Genomic DNA, 24,206 nt, shown 5'->3' on the forward strand with positions numbered 1-24,206 from the left:
AACGAGGCACAGCCTGCATCAGACGCTATCCTAGGTGTGACTATCTGGATACCAAGTGCCTTGATCTCGTATAGGGAATTGAGCGTTGGAGGACGAAACCCGAATCCCTAATCGGAGTGGTCGACAACCAGCTCTCAGCCGTGAATGATCGATGACAGCATTATTCAGGTTCTGGCCTCTCGCTTCTGCACCCAAGAGGAATCCGTCTCACATCACAAAGCTTGTTTAACGCTCTTAAGATGACCCCAGATCGACATACGGGGGTCTGTTCAGCCGCCCAATCGCTAATAATGTCCATGCCGGTGACAGCGGCCAAAAAGGGTCATGTGACTAACCGCACCCTACAACTTCTCGCCTCCTCACCTTCTACAAGGATCAACCATGTTGAGACAACTACGTAACCTTGAGACAAAACAACGAGTCACAATTGACGTGGCTTTTTGCCTCGGCTTCTATACGCTGCTGAAATACTCGTCCTACTGTCTGCGTCATGTTATGGGAATATGCGGCCTCCCGATGAACAAACGGCGCTGCCGGTCGAGTCGAAATGCTAGGATTAGGGACCGGCGTTGTGGTGTTTGCAGGAGACATGTTGTCTCTCTGTGGCATGCCTAGTCGTTTGCGCGTGGTTAGGGGTGGCTATTTGTTCTGTGGTACGGTAGTTCACGAAGACTCCAAACAAAAATCAGTTATCTTGAGGGCAGGTCGACGTTAAGGATCCCCATCACTCTGTTGCTGCCATTTATATCTCCTTCTACCAGACTATATTGTGCTTTCGCCTTTCCTCAACCTAACCCGGGCTATACCTGCATCCACAAGCACACACGCCCCCACACATATACTATGAAGTACGAGCCGTGGGAAGTGCCCCAGCTCCATCAGCAAGCCACCGGTGCCTGGGCCAAGGAGCTCGACAAAGCGATCGACTGCATCACCGGCGTGCTCGTCCCGAACCAAATCATCTTCCGATTAGGCTACGGCTTCACATCACTCGAGCTGTGGATCGAATGCAGCCGGGGTCAGTTTCTGAAGGCTTTCGAAAATTCAGACACGTAGGTTTTGTCCCGCTCTGGCCCTAACCCCGTCCATCGGCCTCCCACTTTCTTTTTCTGCCCGTGGAGTCCGTTCTCTTTTCTTATCTTATTCTTTCATTCTTCTTAATTCATAGCTCCGAAAAGTTAATCGAACGTACCCAAACCCTCTTTCCACAGATTCCGCACCCCTAACATCCTCCCCCAATCGCCCGCGGAACTCGAGCTCTTCTTCATCTGCCCCCGCGACTCCCGGCCCGCTAGCCCGCAACAGCAGCAGCTGGTCTTAATCAAATGCTACTGTGCGGGGCAGCAGTACGCGCTGCCGACGCTGTTCCAGGCCGAGGTCGCGGCGGGCGTCGCCTGCTACCACTTCTACTTCGTGCGGTGTGTCCGGTACGGGGTGCACCACCCGTGGTTCAACCTGCTGTACGAGCGGCTGGCGTCGTATGTTCTGGCCCAGCCGGAGGAGGTGCAGGCGATCAACGGGCGGCTGTCGTTCTACGGACGGCAGGTGTTTATGCACGCGTGGCGGCAGGAGAATCCGGCGGAGACGGAGTTCATGGAGCGGATTTTGGGGGTGTGGGCTTAGGCGAGAGCTTGGATGAAGGAATGTTGGGTTGAGATTGATTGGTCATGTCCTTTCAAACGGGAATGGGTTGGGTAGAGGGAGGGTGAATGTTTGGTGGTCATCTGTATAGGAGATGGCATCTCGGAATATCCCTTCCAGTATAATTCAAGCATTTCGGGCTTCTCCGCAGGTTCCACACGCCCAAGAGTCCAACATGCCACAAGCGGCCACATCTACGAGCAGACTACCACTCCTGCACCTCCCCAGTATACAGCACCACCTTCCCGCCCACCCGCTCCTTCGTCCCAGTGGTCAACACCTCAACCATCCCACCCACCGACTCCTCGATACTCGTCGGCGCGGCCTCCATCCCCCACCCCTGCGCCGCCGCATTCCCCATATCCGTCTGCACCCAGCCTGGATCCAGCACGAAGGCGTTGAGCCACGCGTCCTCGGCGTTGATGCGCACTCCGTACCAGGTCACCATCGCCTTGGAGGCGCCGTACACCGCGCTGGGGACGGGCGGCTGGCGGCTGCACCACAGTCAGTCAATCGGCAAGATCCCCTCTTAACACTCCATCCACCTCCCCAGCCCCCTGGGCAAAGAAAAGGGGAAACGTACCCCAAAGCCCCAGCCCCAGACCCCATGATCGCAAACACCGGCTTGTCCGCGGAATTCTGTAAAAGGTCCCGCGTCGCCTGGTAGAGCGCCACCACGCTCAGGACGTTGGTCTCCACATGCTCGCGGATCTCGGGCAGCTGGACGTCTTTGACCAGCGGGTAGGATTTGGCGATGCCTGCGTTGGCGACGACGATGTCGAGGTGGGTGATCCCGTGTGTGGTGGTGAGTAACTGCGTGGCGGTTTGGGCGGAGGTGTCGAGGCTTGCGTCGTAGGGGATTATGATGAGGTGGGTGCTTGGGTCTCGGGGGAGGGTGGGGAGGGTTTGGGCGGTGGGGTGGCTTGGGGTGCGGACTGCTGCGATGACCGTCTGATTCGGTTGTGAGTATGACAGTGTTGAAAGGGGAGTGGGGTCCGAGGGGGTGACGGCGCAAGACGAACGTGGTTGGGTTTCTGGAGGAAAAGCTTGAGAAGGCCCTGGCCGAGGCCGCGGTTGGCGCCGGTGATGAGGACGGTGGTTGTCATTGTGGTGGATGGTCGTGGGGGTCGGGGTTTGTCAAGGGAGAAAAGGATCTAGGACTCGGAAAGGTATCTGGATCGATTTGAGTTTGGTGAACTGGGTAGATGGGTTAGGAAGAATGGGAGAATAAGGATACTTATATACCTCAGAGCGAGCCACTGTTACTGTTAGCAGTTGATGTAACCGTTTTGCTGCGTAATGAGTTCAGGTACAGGAACAAGAGACACATTACGGACTGACTAACCAATAAGATGATACTATCAGCGCGAATGCTGTGCACGGTGAAGCGAAGATAAGCTATAGATAACTTTATCGCGATGCATTTCTAAGCATATTGGATTTCTAAGCACTGAAACGCCGCGCTAAAGAGGGTGTAAAGGGACAGAACCTATGAGATCGTGTATACTAGGCGACGTAGCCAATCGGAATCTTGACTCCGGACAGGTAGTTTAGTATCCACTTGACTGGGCCACGAATCATGACCTTGCCCTGGAGCCCTGGTACTCCACCCTGGCATTTCCTACGGTGTTCCATCAGAAGCGTTATGCACTTTAACATCACGACATCTCCCTCTCAAATTTGCGATAGTACCCAGTCCTCCCAGTTGCCCTACAGATCTGTGAAAGTCCGTTCGCCCGTGCATGCTCTCGGTTAACGGCTAAGAGGCGCATTACTTTGGACTTCTCAAAGAACCTTCCGGTACCACGCGAGTTTGTCGCTGGCAGGCTTCCACGTGATTCTCGCTGGGCCTTTCCCTTCCTCTCCTTAATTGCTCTTGTGTCACGCAAAGGTCAAGTGAAGATCTTTCATTACTTGCCATTTGTAATAGCGAACAGCGACCCTGGACCGATGTGCTTGTCCATGAGGTCGGCCCAGCGGAGTCAATGCTTCTGCCGGCTCCCTTTTCTCATACGCCGTGACGACGAATCGACCTTATAGCTAAACTTGCTCGGGACGGCCCCGGGGGCGGGTGGGGGGGACACTCTCTGCTAACAATCGATCTTTGCGACCGGTCAACTCTTATCCGTCAATTCCCCTGTTTCGGTTGCAGGGGTAAGGTGGTGATCACTGCGATAGCAGGTTACAGTCAATGCAGCACCAGAATCATATTTTGCCTTTTCAAGGCAGTTTGCTAGAAGCTGTGCATCATGAGGAGAGTCCCACTCGCAACCAGAGTAGTAGCCTATGGAAGATCACGGGTATACTCGCCGAGGGCTCCTCTCGAAAATGGGGTCTGGCTTAGCGGAAGCGCACTGACTGACGTCCGAATCATGAGCATAAATCCGATCTTGAGGAGATTCAGGATGTTTTATTGTGAAAGAGTATCCAATCTGTGCTCATGAGGTGTAGTGTTGAGGTTCTGTTCGGGCGGGGACGGCGCTCAACTAGGGTTGATTGGAATTTGCCCTTGACTACAGTGAACCAATGCCCAAGAATCACAAGATCGCCCTCTCCAGCAAAGAGCGCCCGCTGCCCACCCGCCTCCTCCGGATTTCGTGACCGTCCTCACCGCCGCCGAGGCGGCCATCGCCCATTCACCGAAGCAGCAACAGCAACAGCAGCGGACCGCCCCGCCATGACCGCGCGCCCAGAGATCGACCCCGCCTTGTGCGTGGCCACCATGCGGTGTCCGGATATCGGGCTGCGGTTCGCGGGATCGTGGCGTTGCGGGGCTGGGACGCCCAGGAGGCGTTTATGGGCGCCGCGTTCAATGCCGATCTGATGGAGGACGTCATGAAGGTGGAGTTATGATCCGGTATCGCGCCAGGGGGTGAGGTTCGAGATGGGTCCGGGGAGGAGGGATGCTGCCAGCGTCGGTTGCGGTGCTGCTGGTGGTGGTGGTGAAGGGAATGGTGGACTCCGCCCCGCTGTGGTGTGGATCGGGTACCGCGGGAGCGACGGGGTGGAGTGCGTGCAGTGGGTCCCGTTGGTGCGGAATGAGGCGCTGGCGGCGGAGCTGCGTGCGATCGACGGGTCGGCGGACTGGTCGTGTGTGCGGTATTTGCAGCTGTTGGATCATTTGTAGGGGGTTCGACTTTCTGTCCGGAAACATGTGAGGCATGAACGGGAGGGGAAGTTTGGAGAGTTGAGAATACTGTCAGGGAGTACTGAAGTGGTTGGTTCGTCGGGACTTGGAACCCTAATTCATTTAGGTCGGAGTTTGGGATATACAGAGTCCATGAAGTTAATGGTGAAAGCAACCTGTGACCCCCGTTTCAAATCAGAATACAATTTCAATTTCTCTGCGTAAAGTCACTTCAGGTTTCCGCCCCACTCTCGCGGAGATACAACTCCCGAAACGCCCCGACGCCACCCCAATCCTTTGTTTCGCGCTGAACCAACTCCTGCGGTGCCCCATCCTCGACAACCTTCCCGTCCCGCATCACGATAACGCGATCATATCCGTACTCGATCACGGCCCGGATCCGGTGCGTAACCATGATGACGGTCCGGCCGGCGAACGCGGTCTGGATGATTGATTGCATCTGGGCTTCGGTTTCTTCATCGACGCTGTTTTGGTATATCGGGTCAGCTCGGTGGTTTATTCTCCGTGATTCCCCAAAAGGTTAAAGACATCCCAAACCCAAGGAGAGAAAGTGTGTGTGCTACTACTAACCTGCTTGTCGGCTCATCGAGAACCACCACCCGCCCCGGACGAAGGCTGGCACGCGCTAGGCATAACAGCTGCTTCTGGCCGGGGGTCAAGGTATTCTCGTCGACGACGGTCTCCAGACCGGAGTCTGGGTTGATGAGATGGCCGAGGCCCACGGTGGATAATGCGTGCATCACTACCGTGTCATTGTCGTGTACATTAAATGGATCGAGGTTGCGACGGAGACTGCAACCCTCTAAGATAAATGAATCTTGGGGGACCCCGACGATGGCCGTGCGGAGGAAGGTCCGGTCAATGGTGGAGATGCTGCTGCCGTCGATGAGGATCTCCCCGTCCGTAAGGTCGGATATGCCAAACATGGCGGTGATCAGAGAGGTCTTGCCACTATATTAGAGTATGAATCAACTTATTCGGTCTTTTATGAAGCGAGGCGTGGACGATCGTAACTGGGAATTTGGAAAGAGGGGGGCGTCAAACCTTCCGGTGCGGCCACAGATGGCCACCTTCTGGCCCGCAGGAATTGACAGCGATATCTTTCGCACGGTACAGGCTGATTGAGCACTAGGATATCTCGCTGTTTAGAACCAAGGCATTGGTCTTTGACGGTAGCAGAAAAAGAAATAACACGAGAGGAACACTTACCCGTAGGCGATGGACACATCTCGAAACTCAATAGAGCCTTCAACCGGCCAGTGCTGTGACAATTGGTCTGATACCTCATGCGGGGCATGTTCCAGCATCTCGGAGGGTGTTCGTTCCACAAAGGACTTGATCCGCGCCACCGCCCCCAACGAGGTTTCCAGGGACGCCCAGTAAGTGGTCAAAAGCTTAACTGAGGTGCCAAAGGCGATGATGTTGACGAGGGCCAAGCCCATGGCCGCCGGGGAGATCTTCCCCAGGCTGGCAACGCCGATCCCCATGACCACCACGACAAATCCAGCCAGGCTGAGATCTAACACCAAGGCGAGCCACGTCTGCACGGCGTACAACAGGTAGAAGGGCTTTTGTGCCTCCACTAACAGCCCATGGTACCGTTGCCTGTACTTGTTAGACCAGTCAAACGCGCGGATCGTCTCGAGCCCCTGGATGGTCTCCAGCAGCAGCGACAGAAGGGGAGCGCGGGCTTCGAGGTCCAGGATCCGGAGTTGGCGGGAGGTGCGCGTGTAGAATCGCTGCACCACGTAGAAGACGACGAGGCAGGCGGGCAGCGCGGCAGCCGCGTAGTGAACCTGGATGGCGATGACGATCATCTGCGCGATGCACATGAGAAGAGCTTGCGGTGTTCGCCGTTAGGACCGGTGTCTCATTCTCGGGGCAGCGCGTTGCTTCTCGGCGTGACAGTTACTTACTAAGAGAGAACAGCATAAGGAATTCGGGCACCTGAAAGTCAATGAGCTCGAGGTCCTGGCTGAACCTGCGCCATGGTGAGTGATCCAATCAGCCTGAGCTACGCAGTCACACACTTGAAAAGGAAGAAGTTGCGAACCGGTTTAGTGTTTCACCTGCGTCTAAAGACGAGAGAAATGAAAATGGCGCACTGAGGTGGCTCGGTCAGCGAAGCCTCTGAGGGCAAGCTAGTCTCATGATGCGGGGCATTGCGTACTTCAGCACAGTCTGGAGAAGATCTCGATGGAGAGCCACCATGGTTCGGGGGGCCACCAGGCTCCAGAGACACCTTTTATACTATCAGCGCGTTCGTCCTTTCCCAAAACAAAGAGACATATGCATACCATGGAGTCAGGAGAAAGAAGCCAGCGACCAGAGCTCCAAGGAGCCAATAAATCCCAACTCGCATGTTGAGGTTGCGGTTCGGCACACGGTCGTTATCTTCGGCCCACCATTTGACCCAGACAGCTACATTGCACCACCACATCAGCCTGATGTGACGATTGACAGGAGATGAGAACTTACACATAAAGGTATGCAGTGCTACTAGCGCAGCCAGCGAGCCATAAACCAACAGCCACGCGCCCGATGGCGCGGTGGCGAAGTAATATTGATAGATCGAAACGTCCGCCAAATCCCGGTCAGCCGACGCTTTTATCGGCGGTCTTGTCTCACTTTCGGCGGCCTGCACTGGAGAGGCGGCCCCGGAGAGCTCTGCCGCAGCCACTAGAGTTTCGGATGATGCGTTATCATTCGAGATGGCGGGATCGGACGAGACACGCTGCGTCAAGTTTGTCACTGATCCATCCGCACCCACTGTAAGCACCTGATCGGCGAACGCAAGCCAGCGAGCTATCAAATCAAAAAAGAAAGGTTAGTAAGAAGATGAATCAAGCTATAGGCGCTATACTATGCATAAATTAAGAGCTGCTGGGATAGGAAAACTAGAAGCATACGTGAACTGGTGGCCACAATGACGGTCACCCCGGGGGTTCTGAGCAAACCATGGGGTCCCAACACTCGGTGAAAGACGTGCTCTTCTGTGGCCGAATCCAAACCACTCATTACATCGTCGAGGAGCACAAGGTCAGCCTGACAGAAAATGGCTCGCGCCAGAGCCTGTTGAAACAAATTTCATCAGGCGTGGGTTAGTATAGGGTTGGTGGAAGAAAATTTGAGGCCATACCAATCGCTGTTGCTGACCCCCACTGAGACCAATCCCTTGCTCGCCAACAACCGTGAGATCTCCCTCTGGCAGACTGGCCAAGTCTTTATGCAAATCGCAAGCGTCGAGAACGGTCGCGTACCAGTCCAGCAAGGAACGTCCGCCGCTCCCTGGGCCGCGGATATTTTCTTGGATGGTGCCCGAAACGATCCATGGTGACTGGGAGCAGTAGGCGATGCTGCGAGCTGCCACGGTTAGCTTGCCAGTGACCTTAGGGACTTCGCCGAGAAATGCGCGGAGGAGCGTGGACTTCCCGCTTCCAACGGGCCCATTCACCATCACAAGTGTTCCACGGTTGAGTACAAAGGAAAGATCTTGCAGAATTGGGGTGTCATCTTCCCAAGCTAGCGAGAGACCCTGTGCAACGACATGACCGGAACAATTGGCTTTGGACAGGACCTCATCCCGCAGTAACATGAGGCCATAAGCCTCCGGCAACCACCGACCCTCCGCACGGGAGGGCTGCATCACAAACGTCCGGATGCTGTCAATGCACCCCAAGGCCGTGGAGAGCTCTGTTAGTGACTGCAGGAAACCGACGAACGAGGAAGCCAAAATAGTCAGGAACGCGAGGGCAGTGAAGGCTCGTGCGCTGTCGAGAGTCTCAGTCCATTCTTTCTGGCGGGCAATCAAATTGTACGTCGAAAGTGCCACAACTGGCGTGATAAAGGTATTCGCGTGGACTAGATGATTTTAGTTGGGTGTTATTCATTGGAAGAGTGCCATACAGACCTAGCAATGTAATCAATGTGAGAAGCATCCGATACCCGCGAGAGCATCGCACTTCGTTGTCTCGAAAGGACCTCATCTGGTCGTTCAATATCCGCGCCATTCCCGACATCTTGATAGATTTTATCGCTTTGAGCATCGCAGCCGTGGCCCCGACCCGAGTCTTAATAGCCTTCAGCCACAAAGCCTGCCTTTGGACTAGATAGCCTACTGCACCGGCAACGGCAACCACGCAGACTTTCTCAGGTTGTTAATCAAAAGCCTCGGTAATTAAGACATAACCTTCGCAAGTATAGATACGCACCGAGAGAAATAAATACGGGGGCCAAGTCTGCTATACGCAGCGGATTAGACAGGAGCCAAACGATGAGGATGACTTCGGTCAGGCAACCCCACGTATCCTGGATCGTTTGCATGCCGGTCGTGATCCGTTCAGTGTGTGTGGTAATCATCGTCGTTACTATTGCGACATCATGCGGCTGCAATTGCGAATCGAAGACCTTATCGTAGACGATGGCCATGAGGATACCTCGCAGCTTGCTTGCAAGGCGGTTCGAGTGGTGTCGTGCTCGTGTAGTAGCCACCTGTTGTGCGAAATCGTATTAAAGTCCACAATGAGCCATAAAAGAAAAGCAAGATAGACGGGTCTCACGTACCCCGATACCGACGAAGGCCAGTGAGAACGCCACCGTGAGCAACAGGCCTTTCTTATAGTTGGTCGATGAGTCAGGCATGGCAAAGAGAATGATGGCCCGCTTGATCAAGTAGGGCTGCGACAGCAGGAAGCCTCCCTGAGCCAGCCGAGGAATGGCACCTCGGAGAAGTTCCCACTTCAACACCTGGAACAAAGGTAACAATACGTGATACCATTTGCCGTGCTCTCTACCTGGTAACAGCCATGTCAGAGGCCATTGTCCTTCCAGCTAGTCTAGAGATCCTTACACTGTACCCATCCCATAACTAGCCGGACCTGATCTGTTTCGTCGGCGCAAATAGAGCTGTCGATCCTCAACAAGTCGCGCATCAATAGCGTTCCTTTACACCCTAGCAGAAGCAGCGGATTGAGCCACCAGAATAGACTCCGACTGATGGCGCCCGCACCCATTTCCAAAGACTCCGAGCGGCAGTGCGGTAGAGTTGTGTGCATCTTTTCCATGGACTCCAGAATGACAAGCGCGAAGATCACCACCAAAGACGCGATGTGGATTGACGCCAGGGTATGGAGGCCCGAGACGGATAGCAGTGTTCGTGCCCGGGGAACTCCTAGCAACCAAACGACCGAGTAATGAAGAACCAGGCATGTGGAGGGACGGATGCAGCAGAAGTGCTCTAAGTGAGAGAGGTATATGGCTGTGATGGCGGCGAGAAGAGATGCGACCGAGGATGGAAGAGATAGGCTGGTCTTCGGAGTCGATGGGAGAGTCCAGATGACTAGTGAGACAAGTTGGAGGAGGATATAGATGGCGTGGAAGATCTAGATGCGAGATGGAATTCAGCTAGTATTCGTTGCACGAGGAGGTTTGAATCTTCCGCTTACCAACTTGACCCAATAGTTCAAAGATGCGCGGATCTTTTGGGAACGGCCTCGAAGATAGCCCACACGACACAATCCGACGAGGATGCTCAGCACAGTGGGCACCAGCAACAGTATCGCATCCTCAAATAGCAAGGTGAAGTCGACATCATCCCCGCATCCATTCACCACGGGTCCGAAATGATTCTCCACATTGATCGAGCATGTCTTTGAGGCCATGTCCCGCGCTGCCAGAGACATGCTGTCGCGCAGAAGCGGCTCATTTTGGTGCCACGCGAAGTTTCAGGTCACGGCCCTTCTTTTACCAACGGACTCTTTATTGTCCCATCCACTCTTAGGAATTTGAGCCACTCTCGCTGTTCTTCCTGGCATTCCAAGAGACTTGCCCCTGATCCGCGCCGATCATTGTGGAATGACAGGAATGCTTGGCCTAAGACCTACTTTTTCCCTGCAGCCCCAATTCTCCTGCCAATGCTCTGACGCTCTCTGACAATCTAGTTCCCAATAGTGTCGATTCAAGCTTGACGGACAGCACAATTTGACGTGTCTTGGTAGTAGGGGCGAGGTTAATTCCAGGGTTCAGCCATCGATGCCTCAGGTAGCGGCAAGTGCCAGAAATCTGACCTGTGCACTGGAGGCTTTCTGCTTTGGCTTGCACGTTTCCCTATTGGGCTTCTGTTGCCTTTCCAACTGGTCAATAATCTTCAATCGATTTGCTTCATCAAGAGCAAGCGCTGCCCTGTAGCCGCAAATCTTGAATGCGAGAAATAAATCATAGCACATCATATCACCGGCGCATATGTGACGCCCCACCCCCACCACGCTGCACCAGGTAAGGTGCTACCCATTGTTGATCCAACCACTTCTTCTCTACTATGCCTTGCTCATCACTTACTGCCTGATATCTAGACATCAACGAGTTTATCTAAGCGCCTTTCCGGGGATGGACCTCTGCATTTTTGCAACCCAGCGGACATCATCATGGGAGATCACAAGATTCTGAGTCTGGTTAGAACGGATAAAACTGACAAGTAGAAGTTTCTTTCTTGACAGTGTCAACTATGTTTTACTATAAGCAAAAGCAAGATTCGCATTTCAACAAGTCAGCCCGGCTAGCTCAATCGGCAGAGCGTGAGACTCTTAATCTCAAGGTTGCGGGTTCAACCCCCGCGTTCGGCTATAGAATCCGATTCTTTCTTCCTTCACCCCAGCCGGGCTAGCTCAATCGGCAGAGCGTGAGACTCTTAATCTCAAGGTTGCGGGTTCAACCCCCGCGTTGGGCTTAACTTTTTTCTTTTGCATTTTCATTCTTTTTTTTTTACCTGTGTGATTGTGATTAAATTTCAGGCTCAATCAACAAATATGATCAATTGACCAATAGTCTCAGGTTCGAGAGTCACCCGGAATAAATATCCTACGGGCGAGCAGAGCCTGTGCTCAAGAACGCGTTGACTAAGAAGCGGCACCGGCCAAAGAAAGGACCTCAAGTTGTCAAATGCTACAGTGTGTCGCCCAGCTCGCCAGTCAGAAGCCAAGATATTACATTTAACAAAGGCGATATAATCCACCACTGATCTGCGACCATGAAACAACCCACAGAGTACACCCATCCCAGCATACTGCAACAAATACCAGCCATCCCAGCAACCTCCACCCACTGTGCTTTCCGAAGCAGAAAGAGCATGGATTCATGGCTTATATATTACTAGATTTTAGTCCCTTACAACTTCCTAGTACTATGGCACTCAAGCACGTGCATCGCCATCACGCCCATCACGGCAAATGGTTTCCAAGCGCGGCTCTGCTAATATACCCATCCCCAAAGTGCACAACTATCATAGATGAAGTGAGGTCTGTTCGACCGAAGTAGTGGACGCCGATTGGCTCAGGTATAAACAATCGGAACTAACGGAGCCCGCCCACCTGAAAGCTAACATTTGTAGTGCGAGAAGCTTGTACATGTTAGTCTCAACCGTGGATTGTGAATTTACATATTACGTACCGTATGTAACCAAGGAAATGAAGGATACCCTACTTGGCAGCAACTGTGATATATACCTTCGGCCGGTACGATAGCGGTACATTTCGCTGTTCTGACAGTACTCGGAAATTCGGCCAGGCAGGCGCGATTCAACCCTAAGATCCTCATGAACGGCTTAGTAGTGAGTGCTCTGATAATGAATCGCCTCCTCAGCTTCCGAGTCGGCTTCTACATTTACTCCTTCCATTTAGTCGCCAGTCACCCCTGCTCTTGAGAGGCGCAAATACTTGTCATTGGTCGGATTGCAATTCTCGTCCCTGCTTCTGTCCACTTTCAGCGTTCCAAGCCCATGGTTATTCGGTTAACCCTTATATACAGTACATGGTGCTTTGCCATCTTTGCCACCAACGTGCTGGATCTACTCTTCCTCCTAAGACAACTATGACTTGAGACAAGACGGGCGTTCGACTCTTATCCCTTACTTAAGGGCTTGTTCGCTTGCATTTCCCTCATCCCAGACACCTTCACCTTGTCGATCCATGCCCTGCGAAAGATCAATAACGCACACCCTGATGGGAATCTGGACCCCGACGCCAACGTTAAAAGGATCAACAGCCAAGCTCGTACTTGCGGAAAATTGCCTGGAGCAGCCGTACGGGGCTGATCGAGCTCTCCTGGCTGCTGGAGATTTCAGCAGGGTTTGTGGATCTGGCTCTGAATCACTAGCCGATGGCCCTGAGCATTCTAGCGCACTACTGTGTGGTCTTGTACCATCTACGGTCACGATGGTGGGTGGGAGATTTCGGGATTAATGTGCTGAACGGAATCCACCAGTTTCTGGGCCGTGATTGCTTGGGTGGGATCCAATGGGCGCATGCGGTTGCAATCGATGGTGATGGAAGTGCTCGCTGATGGCACCGCGGGGGTTCTTGTAAGCCTCAGAATGTCGTCTGTCTTCCACCATTTCTAAATTTCTTCTCTTGTTGAGCATCTCTACTTCTACGTGTCTTTGGGCCAACTTTCCTGCGCGAGGACCACTTTCTGACTCGCTTGCTCTGCATCTGCCCGGGCCATGCGCGGAAGAATGCTGTGCCCTCGAATGACCCGAGCGTATCAAACTTACATTTTCCTAATGAGGGTGAGAACGGTAGACTACAGGCTAAGCTTTTGGTTATGTATGAGATTGTGGCTACTGCTTCCTAGGTAGCAATTATTTTGGGCTTGCGTGGGGATCCCACTTCGCTTCGCGCTCGGCCGACACTGCCGGAACCAGTCTAGCCCTTGGTATGCTAGGGCCTACAGCACATAAGAAACGCCAACGCATGGCTCGTACTACGTAGCGGAGACTGTGTATTTATCTGGGAACTACTGATACCGGCTTAGCCCACAGTCGTGCCATCGCTCCACATACATCGGGGGCTTGCCTCGATTCAGGCAGTCCAGCCATCACAGATCAAGGCTTGACATTGGAGCACCGAGTAATTTCCCTATAATCCTCTAACTATGTGGTTCTGCTCCTTCTCGAAGGCCTACCAGCTCGGAGGGGTTAAAAGAGTAAAATCGTGTGCTCATTCGAGAGGATCAGAAGAAGATAGAATTCTAATAAGCTTTTTTGCCTTTCATAAAGCTATCTTAGAAATAATCTAAACCCTTAACTGCACCCATATAGAAATAACCATTGAATGTATTTCCTAATATGGACTCCCAAGATCAGAATCCAGCCCTAAGAGCCCTAACATATCTGATACAAAAAGGGTATTCAGAATTATCGCAGCACCCACGTGTTGAAAAGCGCTCCGAGGGGGTCCGGAAAAGCAACGGGGGGGGGTCACGGAGTATGTACATACTTTGATGGACTTACTGTGACCCGGAAAAATAATAGCAAGTCCTAGCTTTCCTGACCTCCTCGCACCTAAATCCTGACACCCTACGACCTGGCACCTTAAATGTCTACTCTGATTACACCTACAAGTATAGGGATGAGGACGTGGGTAGGGGGTGGAAATGGCAATCTAATTCCGGAATCCCAAAATCAATCGGACATCCGACATCGTACAACCAGTAAAGCGGCACCATCGCCAACCGCCATCCCCGCCAGAGAATCCTCTCAACGAAGCCCATGATCCACCGCCTCGATATTATTCCCCGCGGGATCCAGCACGAAGGCCCCGTAGTACGTGGCATGGTAATCCGGCCGCAATCCGGGGGCCCCATTGTCCGTGCCCCCGGCCTGCACCCCGGCGGCGTGGAACGCGTCCACGGTCGCGTGGTCTGTCCAAACCCAATCAGTTAGCATACATAGTCCCCTCCCTTCCTTCTTCATAAGTGATGGAAGACTGGGTAGGGCTTTTTATACCGTACCGAGACAAGTGAACGCAATATGTGCCGCACGCGCGGGGATTTCCTTCGAGCCAAACACCCAGAAGTCGGCTTTGCGGTAGCTGCCGATGTCGTCGTGGACCGAGCCCAGCCCCACGATGAACTCGCCGAATTGGTAGCGGACCTCGTAGCCCAGCGGCTTGAGGGCGGCCAGGTAGAAGGCCAGGCAGGCTTGGAATTGGGCTTCGGGGACGTAGAGGCTTGTGTGATCGATTGCCATGATTATGGTTATTGAACTGGAGAGAGGGCTGGAGGTTTAGTGCAATGATGAAATGGTGGAGTGAGAGATTGAATGTGATGAGGTGAGGGGATGATGGATGGGAGACGCAGTGTAATTAAGGTTGTCGTCCCCGCGCGATCTTCGTTTGCATCAGTGGCGGGGCAATACGAGACACTGCTTGGCTCCCGGTCCGGGGATGCATATCTATCTCTTTCCACAGGGATTCTCTGGTGTGGGCGTGTGACAAAATATTGTGTCAGCATAGGCAGCAGTAACAGGCAACACTTATTGTGCACGGGAGCCTAGCAGTCGGTGCTTCCTGAGGCGCAATTTACGGCGACATTGATTGCTGAAAGCTCCGGCAGATCGGCAGCATACGAACTATACGCTGCTACAAGTGGTCCTAGATATCGGTTTCAAGAGGTCCTTAGTGACACATATGCAACCATCAAAGTTTAAACCATGGTTACAAGCTGTAGGTAGAGATGTGAGGATGTTCTGAGCCAGGCCAATTGTAGAAACTTTGATCCAGCGTGATCGGGGTTAAGTCGTTAGGGCTAACTACTTCCAGTACAAAATACAGATCACCAGTTTTGCACGTTCACATAAATCAACATCAAGTACAACAAATGATTATTTGGTATCTCAAGTTGCGAGTCATCTCATCCCACCATTACCAGTATTCCCAGTAGAATCATAATCTCATTATAATCAACCACATCCACAACAATCAAAGCTGCAGTGCATCTCGCACACAACCATCAATCCCAACTCCACCCCACCTCAATATTTACAAATGCACCTGCCAATGCCCCGCCTCCGCGCCACTCGAATACCCATCCAGCACCTTATTTACCGCATCCACATCCAACCCCCGAAGCACCTGAAACCCGGTCGGCTTGATCTTCCCCTCCGCCACCCAGCCGGGCACCCGATTCCACAAGGGCCCCGCAGTCGCCGGTCTCGCGGTCGACACCCCCATAACATTAACCGTCTCAAAGCCCGCCCCCTTCTTCGTCGACAGCTTAGACTCATCAACAACCCCTCTCGGAATCAGCCGTGCCAGCTTCCCAGTCTTGGTATTCGACAGCGCCTCGACACCGATCCACTGACTCTCGGGCGGATTGATCGTATCCAGCGCATAGAGCAAATCATCGCCGACAATCGCACGCACCTCCGCCGCAATCTCCAGCCCGGACTTCCCCGTGCGATCGACCACATGCGTGGCGCCCAACTGCCTCGCTTCCTCGGCACTGTTCGGTCCCGCCACCACCACAATCCGCCCGATCCGCGCCAGCGCCGCCAGCTGGATCGCAAACTTGCCTGTATTCGACCCCCCGCCCAGAATCAGCACCGACGTCCCCGCATAATCAAACGCCCACGCCGCCGCAGCCGAATCCTCGCCCCACCAAGGCGACGGGATCCCCAGCCCCGAGGCGTCGAACAGCGCTACCGCGGCGGTCACGAGATTGGTGGGGAGGGTGGCTAGCTGCGCGTCCGTGAAGCCCGACGGGACTTTGGCCGCGTACCGCTCGTCAAGCACGGCGTACTCCTGGAGCCCCTGGGTGTCGTTGTTGGCCTCGGAGAATCGGAGGTTGGAGGGCTTGCCGTGCGGGAGGACTAGCGCGGCTTGACCGACGACGTGGTCGCCCGGTTGGAAGCGGGTGACCTCGGGGCCGAGCTGCGTCACGACGCCGACAACGTCCGCGGCCAGCACGGCGGGCAGCGCGTCTTGGATGAAGAGCCCGTAGTCCCGGGATTTGGCGTCGTGGGGGTTGAGGCCCGCCACGGTGACTTTGATTTGGACTTGGTTGGCGCCCGCGGTGGGGATGGGGCGTGTGGCTTTGGTGAGGGGCTGGCCGATTGCGGTGGCTAGGAGGGCGGTTTGGGTTTGGGACATGGTGGAATGGGGGTGGTAGTTGGGTGCTGGTATCGTTGAGTGGTTGAGGGTTGAAAGTGATGGTGTAGAACTGTGCTACTTAATTGGATTGATGCTTGCTTGAACTGTGATGCTCGATTGAAGTGTCGTGGAATGAGTGGGTCTTATATGCCATGTTTAGAGTACTAGGTAGTGAATCTATGTATAGTCTTCTACAGTGCTCGGACGCTCGGACTTTACGCCAGCGGACTTAACTCCAGTGCGGACCGGCCCCGGATTAGTTGTGATTATCAAGCGCGGATTGATTGATAATCGCCACCCCCGACGGTTAAGCTTCTCGGTAAGCAGGAACATCACAATCCCGGGGATAATGAATACCACCATTTCAATGGACCTGTCATAAATGTCTTAGGAGCAATTGGAAGACTAATCAGCAAAACATTTACCATTTTTCTGTTGAGTGAGCACTTAGAACGATTGTTTCAGGCTGTCTGTATGGCCATTGGCCGACAATGAACGGTGCCTGTACGGAGTACTGTACCGAAATCTACATGAGGCACGTAGCGCCCGGATCATTGTCTAGTACATACGGGAAAAAGACGCAATAACAACTAACTAGCCATCACCGGCAAAATCATTAACCAAGATAGTTCTATCGTCTTCTGCTGCCTTACCTGATTCGGTAAACAAGCCATTGATTGACTTCTGCCTGGGCAGGCCTTCTTCCATTGCTTTTCAGCACCCCGCCATAGCAAGCCATCTCCAATGTAATGGGGCGCTGGTCTATCCAAAGCGAATGCCCACCGCGACCCGTCTAAAGGTAGTCAAGGTAGATACCAGAAATCTGGGAAATCTCTCAAAAGACCATCCTGGGGCAGCTGCAATATCACATATATACCAATGGCTGTTTCCTGTTTTCGCTGTAGCTTGGATTGCTTTTCTTGGTAGGACGCCGGGGCGGTACGGCCCCTCTTTCAGCCACCTAGTAGTTTCTCCACACCCTAAACAGTCATGCTTGATTCCGAGCATAATCCATCACAACTCTCATTTTGTGTGCAATTGCAGCGACAGAGATAATACTACGATTAAGACCAGACTCCAGTGGTCTAGTTCTGGATAGGGACATTTCTAGGAACCGTTTCTTGTCATCCCAGGTGTCAAGGTTCAATACAGGGAAACATTTCTCTTTGCCTCGACTAATATGAGTCGGCTACCACTTAGATTCAGATAACAAATATCGATAAACGAAGTACCGCTCGTGGGCTGTCGCTGGTGCCTCATATAAATGACAACCATAATATCAATATTTATCTTTCAATATTTACGGTTAACCTGTATGGAAGAAAAATGCTGAGTTGGATCAGAATAAGAGATACCATTAACCAGGAGAAGGTTTCCTGAGCAGCCACAAGCTTCCGTGCACTATTCTCCTGTTCTACTGCAAGCGAGACTTGAGCAATCCGGGCGACAAAATATTGCTACAGACATACGCATAGCCAAGTTGAGACCTGTCTGGTCCTTACCACCATTCATTGAATATTGAAATGCATCCGCTGGCCATGCTACCCCTGCAGTCATGATCCACCTGCCATCCTTGGTCAAGCACCGCCAACCTCCAAAGGAAAAGCTTCGAACTGGCAGCGGCACCTCGTCCCAGCGCTTACTCCGGTTGCGATCGGAATCGAGCGGCCACAGCTCATCCAGAATCAACTGCACTTGTTTCGGCATACGGGTTGACCTCGGATTAACATCCTCTTCTATTTCGCGCCACAGCTGCCACGCGGCCCGTCCGATCTCCTGGATCCGGACTTCGAAGTCCGAACGGGGGTAAAGATCTGAGCGAGATACAAGGAACGAACGACTCAGCTGTCAGATGACATTGTGCAGCGAGTCTGCATAGAGTCGGGCGAGCCCCAGATTGACGCGGAGTGGGAGAGAATAGGGAGAGGGTTGGGGAGAGGATGAGGGGGTGCAGTGGAAGAAGCGGCAAGCTGCCCAGGGACCGTGGATCCGTGACGCGGGAGGGGCGGCCCGCTCCCACTGGGCCACAGATCAGCATCATGTGATTGATGTCACATGACATTCTATGTTATGTTATATCGAGGGGATCAAGTTCCTCTACTGCAATGCGAATCTAGAGATGGCCAAGAGTACGATACGATGTGGGCAGACAAGGATAAGTTCGATATTATATCTCCCGTACTATATTCCAAAACCGAACGAACCACCCACCCAGCGCTAAAAGCTCACTCGCTCCGGACGATCCCTCCGCCAACCCTATCAACCAACCTCAGCAGAGCCTCGAATCATACAACTGATCATCCCTCCACGCCCCGAAGGTATGCCTCAGTCTCTGCACACAGTCCCAATCCTTGTGAGTCCGCACAGGGTGGAAAAACTTATACACGTGCACCAGAGCCATCGTTCCCCGGCGGTCCAATCGCGTACGCACCGCGTGCACTTCGCTGGGTCGGGTCCCCGCGTACTGCATTAGTCGCAGGTACCGTTCTAGAAAGCTGGCTGGTAATGGGCCTTGTCGATCCCACTCGACGAATTCGTCTCCGAACTTCTTGACATCGAGCCACAGCTCCCGCTGGAAGAGGCTGAGCTGATCGGACCATGACATGCCTTCGCATTGGCAGTGGACCTCAATCAGTCGCTGGTCCTCGCATATGACAACGAAGAGGTCGGGGCGGAAGGGATTGGGGTCGTTTTGGTCGGAGGTTCCGGGGCGGATGACGCTGATGGGTTTTCCGGTTAGTGTTGTAGTAGGGCTAAATCTTTGATGTACTAATTCATCGGGTTCCACCGCGAAGGAAAGCTACCAAATGCCTGTGGAACGTTCGATATATAAACAAGAGTTAGTCTTCGTTACCTGGGAAGTGCAGATACCGCAGCTAGCAACTCGCTCCGACTACAGTCCATCCAGAGCCAGACGGCTTTGGACCATTTGTCGTTAACCTCGAACCGATACGCAATCCCATGGGCGGCTAGGGCAGCGATGATAAAGTTCCGGGCTCTCGCAATCTCCTGCTTCTTGTACGGCTGCGCCATCTCGCGCAGTCGGGCCAGATCCTCCGGCCAGTATAGCTCGGGATGCGCATGCCTGAAATTAGGTGAGCTTTCACTCATAATGCGATTGCTGATACCGCAATTTTCGTTGTGAATGGCAAAGAATTTCCAATTTAGTGTGTGGGGCTGAATAATTCGTGATCTCAACAATGAGATATCAAGACCCTGTTTCTGGGATGTGATGACAATAGTGGCATTGACGGGTACGTTGTCGCATCACTCGCGGCCTCAATACAGCTCTACTGGTAGGTATATAATGTACAGCCCGCTAGGTGTACTCAACACCTTTCTTTCGCCACATGCAAACGACGAGCCCGCTTCTCAGCCAGCCCACAGCCCCTATATCAAACGCCACCAGCGTTTGCACGTCGAGAGCCAATGAATCTGTGAAACAAGTGTCCGTCAGCTTGACACTGTTACGTCATCGGCCTACGATTTTCTGTGCACATACCATGGGAGAGAAAACCACCCAGTGAACTTTGAACGTGCTGAAGCTTTTAGCCATATTTGCTCATATCAGCAATTCATTCCTGTAAGTGTCTTTACTCGTGTATACTGCCCCTAGGATTCAAAACCCGTTGACTCCTCGCCATGAGCAAATTACAGCCCAAGAATGTCTATTTCTCAGAAGAATAGACTTCATCAGGCGTTTGACCTCGTTTACTACTCTCTTTTCTTTTTGGTTCTTACTAACGTATTGAAGCAAGAGGTTCAAAGTTGATGGCATGGGTACAATGCCCTACACAAGTTGACATAGCCTCCGAACCAGTAAGGCGTGATAGGACTTACAAACGCCCTCTGTCCCACTCCCGGAGGCCAAGTATAGGCCCATCTCACTTAAGCTGAATATTACAGCAATCGCGCAAAGCTTTTATGTGATAGGCAGGAGACCGTGTCCCCTAATTCCTGATGTTTCAACATGCTTGTATTCTTTTAAAGCGATCATTATCTCTCAATCTAGACACCGAGCAACGGTCCATTTGCCTGTCCATGAATGCTGAGACTACTCAACGATTCCTATGTCCCTCCCTTTATAATTGATTACAGTTACTCTACAACATAGACCAAGCCCCAGAAATCTCATCAACAACTCTGCTTCTCATTGATGGCGAGATATATATCTTGGAGTCCAATGGGATGACAACTTAGGCTCCGACAAGCTAAATTTATGTTCTAGATAGCTATTTTGATTGATAATTACTGACACCGACAGTAATTTCAATACAAACGGCATTACGCCTCTTTAAGTAAGCAGTAAAGTTCCCAGGCTTTCTAATCCTTTTCTTTTATATACTATTTACATATAGAATACATCTTAAAAGAATTCGATACGTGGACCCCAAAAGCCCTAATAACAAGAAAAAAAAAAAAGGGCTTCCTGATAAGAACCTAAGAATTACCTTCGGCTTAAAAGAATCTGAAAGAGTCCCTAGTGCAAGGAGTGTTTTGGTAGAGATATAAGCATTTCCGATACTAGTACCATTTTATAGAAAAGCCTGCCGGTGTTGATAACTATTACTATTTTAAGTAGATATGCTAACCAGTCTTTAGGTTTTGCGCCCAGCTCCTGCGATGAATACATATGTGTTTAATGACAAAGAGACGCTCATTTGAGGTGCAGATGCCCACATTGTGGCCGATTTACAGGATTGATTCGAAAGGATACTGGTACTTGTTGTAATTGTCATGTTTTCTTGATACGTTAGGTAAGGTAATGTATTTTAACCTGGACCCACCAGACTAATGTTAGTGAGTGGATCTTTTGTGTCAAGTGCAAGCTTGTTAGACGAGTGAGCCAACAAAAATCTATTGTATAAGTAGTTCTATTGTATTGTTACATACCGACTATCTTGAGCAACAAAGAAGTGACCACTAAGTCTTTGTACGGGGACCAATTTCAAGTATTCAGGTCCAAGTTGAGGCTATTCCTTATTTCCTTATTCTTCCTATTCTTTCCTCCCCGCAGATACCCCCTTTTTTAATCGACGCCCCGGCGACTTAGCCTGCCTTGGTGTATTTCTTTCCCTCAAACTTTGTAAACTGTATAATCAGTTCTTCCCTGATCTCCTCAACAAGTCTGACAAGAACATTGCATGCATGTAAGGCTCACCTGTTATCTTCAATCCGAAGTGCTCAATATGCTCTTCGACCTTCCGTATATACCCACTTCCCGGGGCATTGGTTCGAGCGGGTGTGTCTGCCACCTCGCGCTGGCGCTTAACCCGAATCTCGGCATCGGACGTCTTTGTGGGCCACTGAACAGTTTCTCTGAACGTTGCCCCATCTTCTCAGTGAAACATTCGCGGTTCTCAATGCCGGGCTTTGGATGACAACGTTGAACGCCAGTTGATTTTGTTCTTTCAACGCCCAGGCTTTTATAGTATTAAAGACTTCGGCGGGCATCGGGCATTGTTTGCTCCTGTTTATAGATTTATTAACATGCGAGCTTTTTATGTCACAGATTGTGGATGTGCGAAAAGGAAAAAGGGCAGTTGATCTCCGGCTAGGTGTCATAGCTTTCTTGGTCAGTCCGTGTGGCACACAGAATCATACATTCGCTCGACCGGCTTCATTGGGATGTGAAATATGTCCTTTGCGTCCCATGTTGAGGAGCCGGACGGATCAAGCATCGCTGCAGGAAATAGAACTTGGCTCATCAGGACAACTTAACATGAGAATACAGCAGCGCCCTCACTCTCTTTCCAGGCCACACAGTCGAACTTGATCAAGCGGGGGTCGTTGCCGTGGGCGATGTTCTGTGGCGGAACTGTGAGAAACACTAGGTAAGATGCGGACACATGGCATGCCAGATTGATCTGAGGCCATTCTTGAGTTTCTGTTTGGAAGCTTCATTCTGCATGTTCAAGCTATGGCAGCATCCTTCATGGAAATCATTGGATTGGAGCACCACACCCTTTCATTTCTCCAATTGCGAGCACAAGTATCAACGGATGCTAGACGCCCAGACATCCTTACCCCTTCATCTTCTCAATGTGCATGGCTGAGCACCGAGGGGTTGTCTGTGATGCTCACTCTCTTTTATCGCTGGGACCCAGAATCTCCCTCTGATTTGCAATTGCCCACGGATGTGGCGTCTCTAGGGATGAAGCACGGAAGCTTTTGCAACATGCGGAGTCCCTCGCTGCGCTTGCACCCGACTCTCATTACTAAGATCGATCAATTCAGTGCGACCAAATTGTCCGTTCTGTCGGCAGCATCCTCATTGGAGCTACTGGAACTAGGACTTCTGCATCCACGGGCTGCAATGCTTCCATGACCATGATACGGAGTTGCACGGTCTCATCCGCGCCTGGGATCATGTTTAAGACTTTGATCAACTAAGCCATGATGCTGTCGTCCTTTTCTCAATCACAACAAGGTGATTCCATACGTCTTCAGTGACCCCATAACAGAGTGACCAATCTTCCTTGCTCACGGGTTCCATTCCTCCTCGGTTAATCTTGCCTCCACGTGCATTCGACCTGTACCAAGTGTCAGTCGGTTTCAAAATAGCCCAGGGAACAGAAAGCGAAGGGTCCTCAGTTACATTGTCCGCATTGTCTAGACATCTCCTGTAGGTATGGCAACCATTTCCAATAGAATCACGAGACGCAACTCTTTCGAAGCAGCCTATCACTTGGAGTTGTGTTGATCCTTTAACTGCGCACAAACCATATCGCGGACACGACCTTCAATCCACATCCTGACGTAGCTGGCTGATAATGCCACTCACCTAGGAGGAAGATTTAGGAAACAGACTGAGTGCGCACACAAAAGGGAGCCTTTTACCTGCGAAGTGTCTTCCATCAGAGACGAGAACATTTTGTATTGAAAGATGAAATCCGATACTGCGCACGTTACATCAATGGTCATCCAAAAATCCCAGACCATCGCATGTCTGAGCATGAGAACCCGCGACATTTACGATGACGACCTTCATTTCACCTTCCTGCATGGAATCGACCGTCTCAACCTTTAGTTGATCGCTCACAGGTAGAGGTTCTCGCAAACGGAAAGGCGCTGTGCGAAGCAAATTCTTCTGCGCAGTATACGGCGTGAAGATAACCATGTCCTTGCCTTGCTAATCGTTCTTCTGATAGCTTGATTTTGTATCCGTTGTGACAGCCTCGACAGGGCTGTCCCCAGTGGTAAGCCCCTAGCCCTTGTCTAAAAGGAGCATCGCCCGCTAGACAGGCAGAGCTTTGTCGCGCCTCTTCTGTAGGTCAGAGTATGGTGCCGATTCGGGTATGACAGTCCACGAAAATATGATCAATCAAGTCATAATGATTAGATCTCCGTGCGTGTACCTAGTGACGGTTGTACGCCATATTGCTGGGAGACTTTGAAAGCCATTTCATGGGCTTTCAGACTGTATGATTGCACTAGTGCATGCAAGATGGATTGGCAAGATAGCAACATTTCGGTGGGAATAGTGTTTCGTTCCC

General features: G+C 52.0%; 6 protein-coding genes and 2 non-coding genes across 8 annotated transcripts; 3 read left to right on the forward strand and 5 right to left on the reverse strand.

The window, feature by feature from the left end:
- Positions 1-843: 843 nt before the first annotated feature.
- BO82DRAFT_398449 (uncharacterized protein) lies at positions 844-1,623 on the forward strand (the record flags this gene model as incomplete). The annotated part of the gene is made up of 2 exons (XM_025639031.1): positions 844-1,052; positions 1,212-1,623. 2 exons carry the CDS (start codon positions 844-846, stop codon positions 1,621-1,623), a joined length of 621 nt encoding a protein of 206 aa, XP_025495776.1.
- On the reverse strand, positions 1,600-2,898 carry BO82DRAFT_380692 (putative NADPH-dependent 1-acyl dihydroxyacetone phosphate reductase). Its single transcript, XM_025637779.1, has 3 exons — positions 2,664-2,898; positions 2,225-2,592; positions 1,600-2,135 (listed from the first exon to the last, which is right to left on the reverse strand). Exons 1-3 carry the CDS (start codon positions 2,745-2,747, stop codon positions 1,847-1,849), a joined length of 741 nt encoding a protein of 246 aa, XP_025495777.1. The 5' UTR covers positions 2,748-2,898; the 3' UTR covers positions 1,600-1,846.
- Positions 2,899-4,988: 2,090 nt separating this feature from the next.
- BO82DRAFT_327254 (P-loop containing nucleoside triphosphate hydrolase protein) lies at positions 4,989-10,449 on the reverse strand (the record flags this gene model as incomplete). The annotated part of the gene is made up of 16 exons (XM_025632954.1): positions 4,989-5,253; positions 5,360-5,740; positions 5,834-5,917; positions 5,999-6,629; positions 6,706-6,770; positions 6,843-6,893; positions 6,960-7,031; positions 7,087-7,210; positions 7,268-7,594; positions 7,699-7,861; positions 7,929-8,650; positions 8,700-8,933; positions 9,001-9,280; positions 9,353-9,582; positions 9,639-10,170; positions 10,234-10,449. The coding sequence occupies 16 exons, from the start codon at positions 10,447-10,449 to the stop codon at positions 5,001-5,003; spliced, it is 4,365 nt and encodes a 1,454-aa protein (XP_025495778.1). The 3' UTR covers positions 4,989-5,000.
- An 887-nt stretch (positions 10,450-11,336) lies between these two features.
- On the forward strand, positions 11,337-11,409 carry BO82DRAFT_t49. Its single transcript has one exon. It is a non-coding gene; the product is annotated as a tRNA-Lys (tRNA).
- Positions 11,410-11,440: 31 nt separating this feature from the next.
- Positions 11,441-11,513, forward strand: BO82DRAFT_t50. The gene has a single exon. It is a non-coding gene; the product is annotated as a tRNA-Lys (tRNA).
- Positions 11,514-14,177: 2,664 nt separating this feature from the next.
- BO82DRAFT_350903 (VOC family protein) lies at positions 14,178-14,926 on the reverse strand. The gene is made up of 2 exons (XM_025634274.1): positions 14,573-14,926; positions 14,178-14,482 (listed from the first exon to the last, which is right to left on the reverse strand). The coding sequence occupies exons 1-2, from the start codon at positions 14,808-14,810 to the stop codon at positions 14,319-14,321; spliced, it is 402 nt and encodes a 133-aa protein (XP_025495779.1). The 5' UTR covers positions 14,811-14,926; the 3' UTR covers positions 14,178-14,318.
- A 469-nt stretch (positions 14,927-15,395) lies between these two features.
- Positions 15,396-16,848, reverse strand: BO82DRAFT_350904 (zinc-binding alcohol dehydrogenase family protein). The gene has a single exon (XM_025634275.1). It carries the CDS (start codon positions 16,708-16,710, stop codon positions 15,601-15,603), a length of 1,110 nt encoding a protein of 369 aa, XP_025495780.1. The 5' UTR covers positions 16,711-16,848; the 3' UTR covers positions 15,396-15,600.
- A 2,131-nt stretch (positions 16,849-18,979) lies between these two features.
- BO82DRAFT_361514 (uncharacterized protein) lies at positions 18,980-20,266 on the reverse strand (the record flags this gene model as incomplete). Its single annotated transcript, XM_025636817.1, has 3 exons — positions 18,980-19,479; positions 19,608-19,887; positions 20,213-20,266. The coding sequence occupies 3 exons, from the start codon at positions 20,264-20,266 to the stop codon at positions 18,980-18,982; spliced, it is 834 nt and encodes a 277-aa protein (XP_025495781.1).
- Positions 20,267-24,206: the final 3,940 nt, after the last annotated feature.

The sequence above is a fragment of the Aspergillus uvarum genome (assembly GCF_003184745.1).
Source record: "Aspergillus uvarum CBS 121591 unplaced genomic scaffold BO82scaffold_6, whole genome shotgun sequence".
NCBI classification, from domain to species: Eukaryota; Fungi; Ascomycota; class Eurotiomycetes; order Eurotiales; family Aspergillaceae; genus Aspergillus; species Aspergillus uvarum.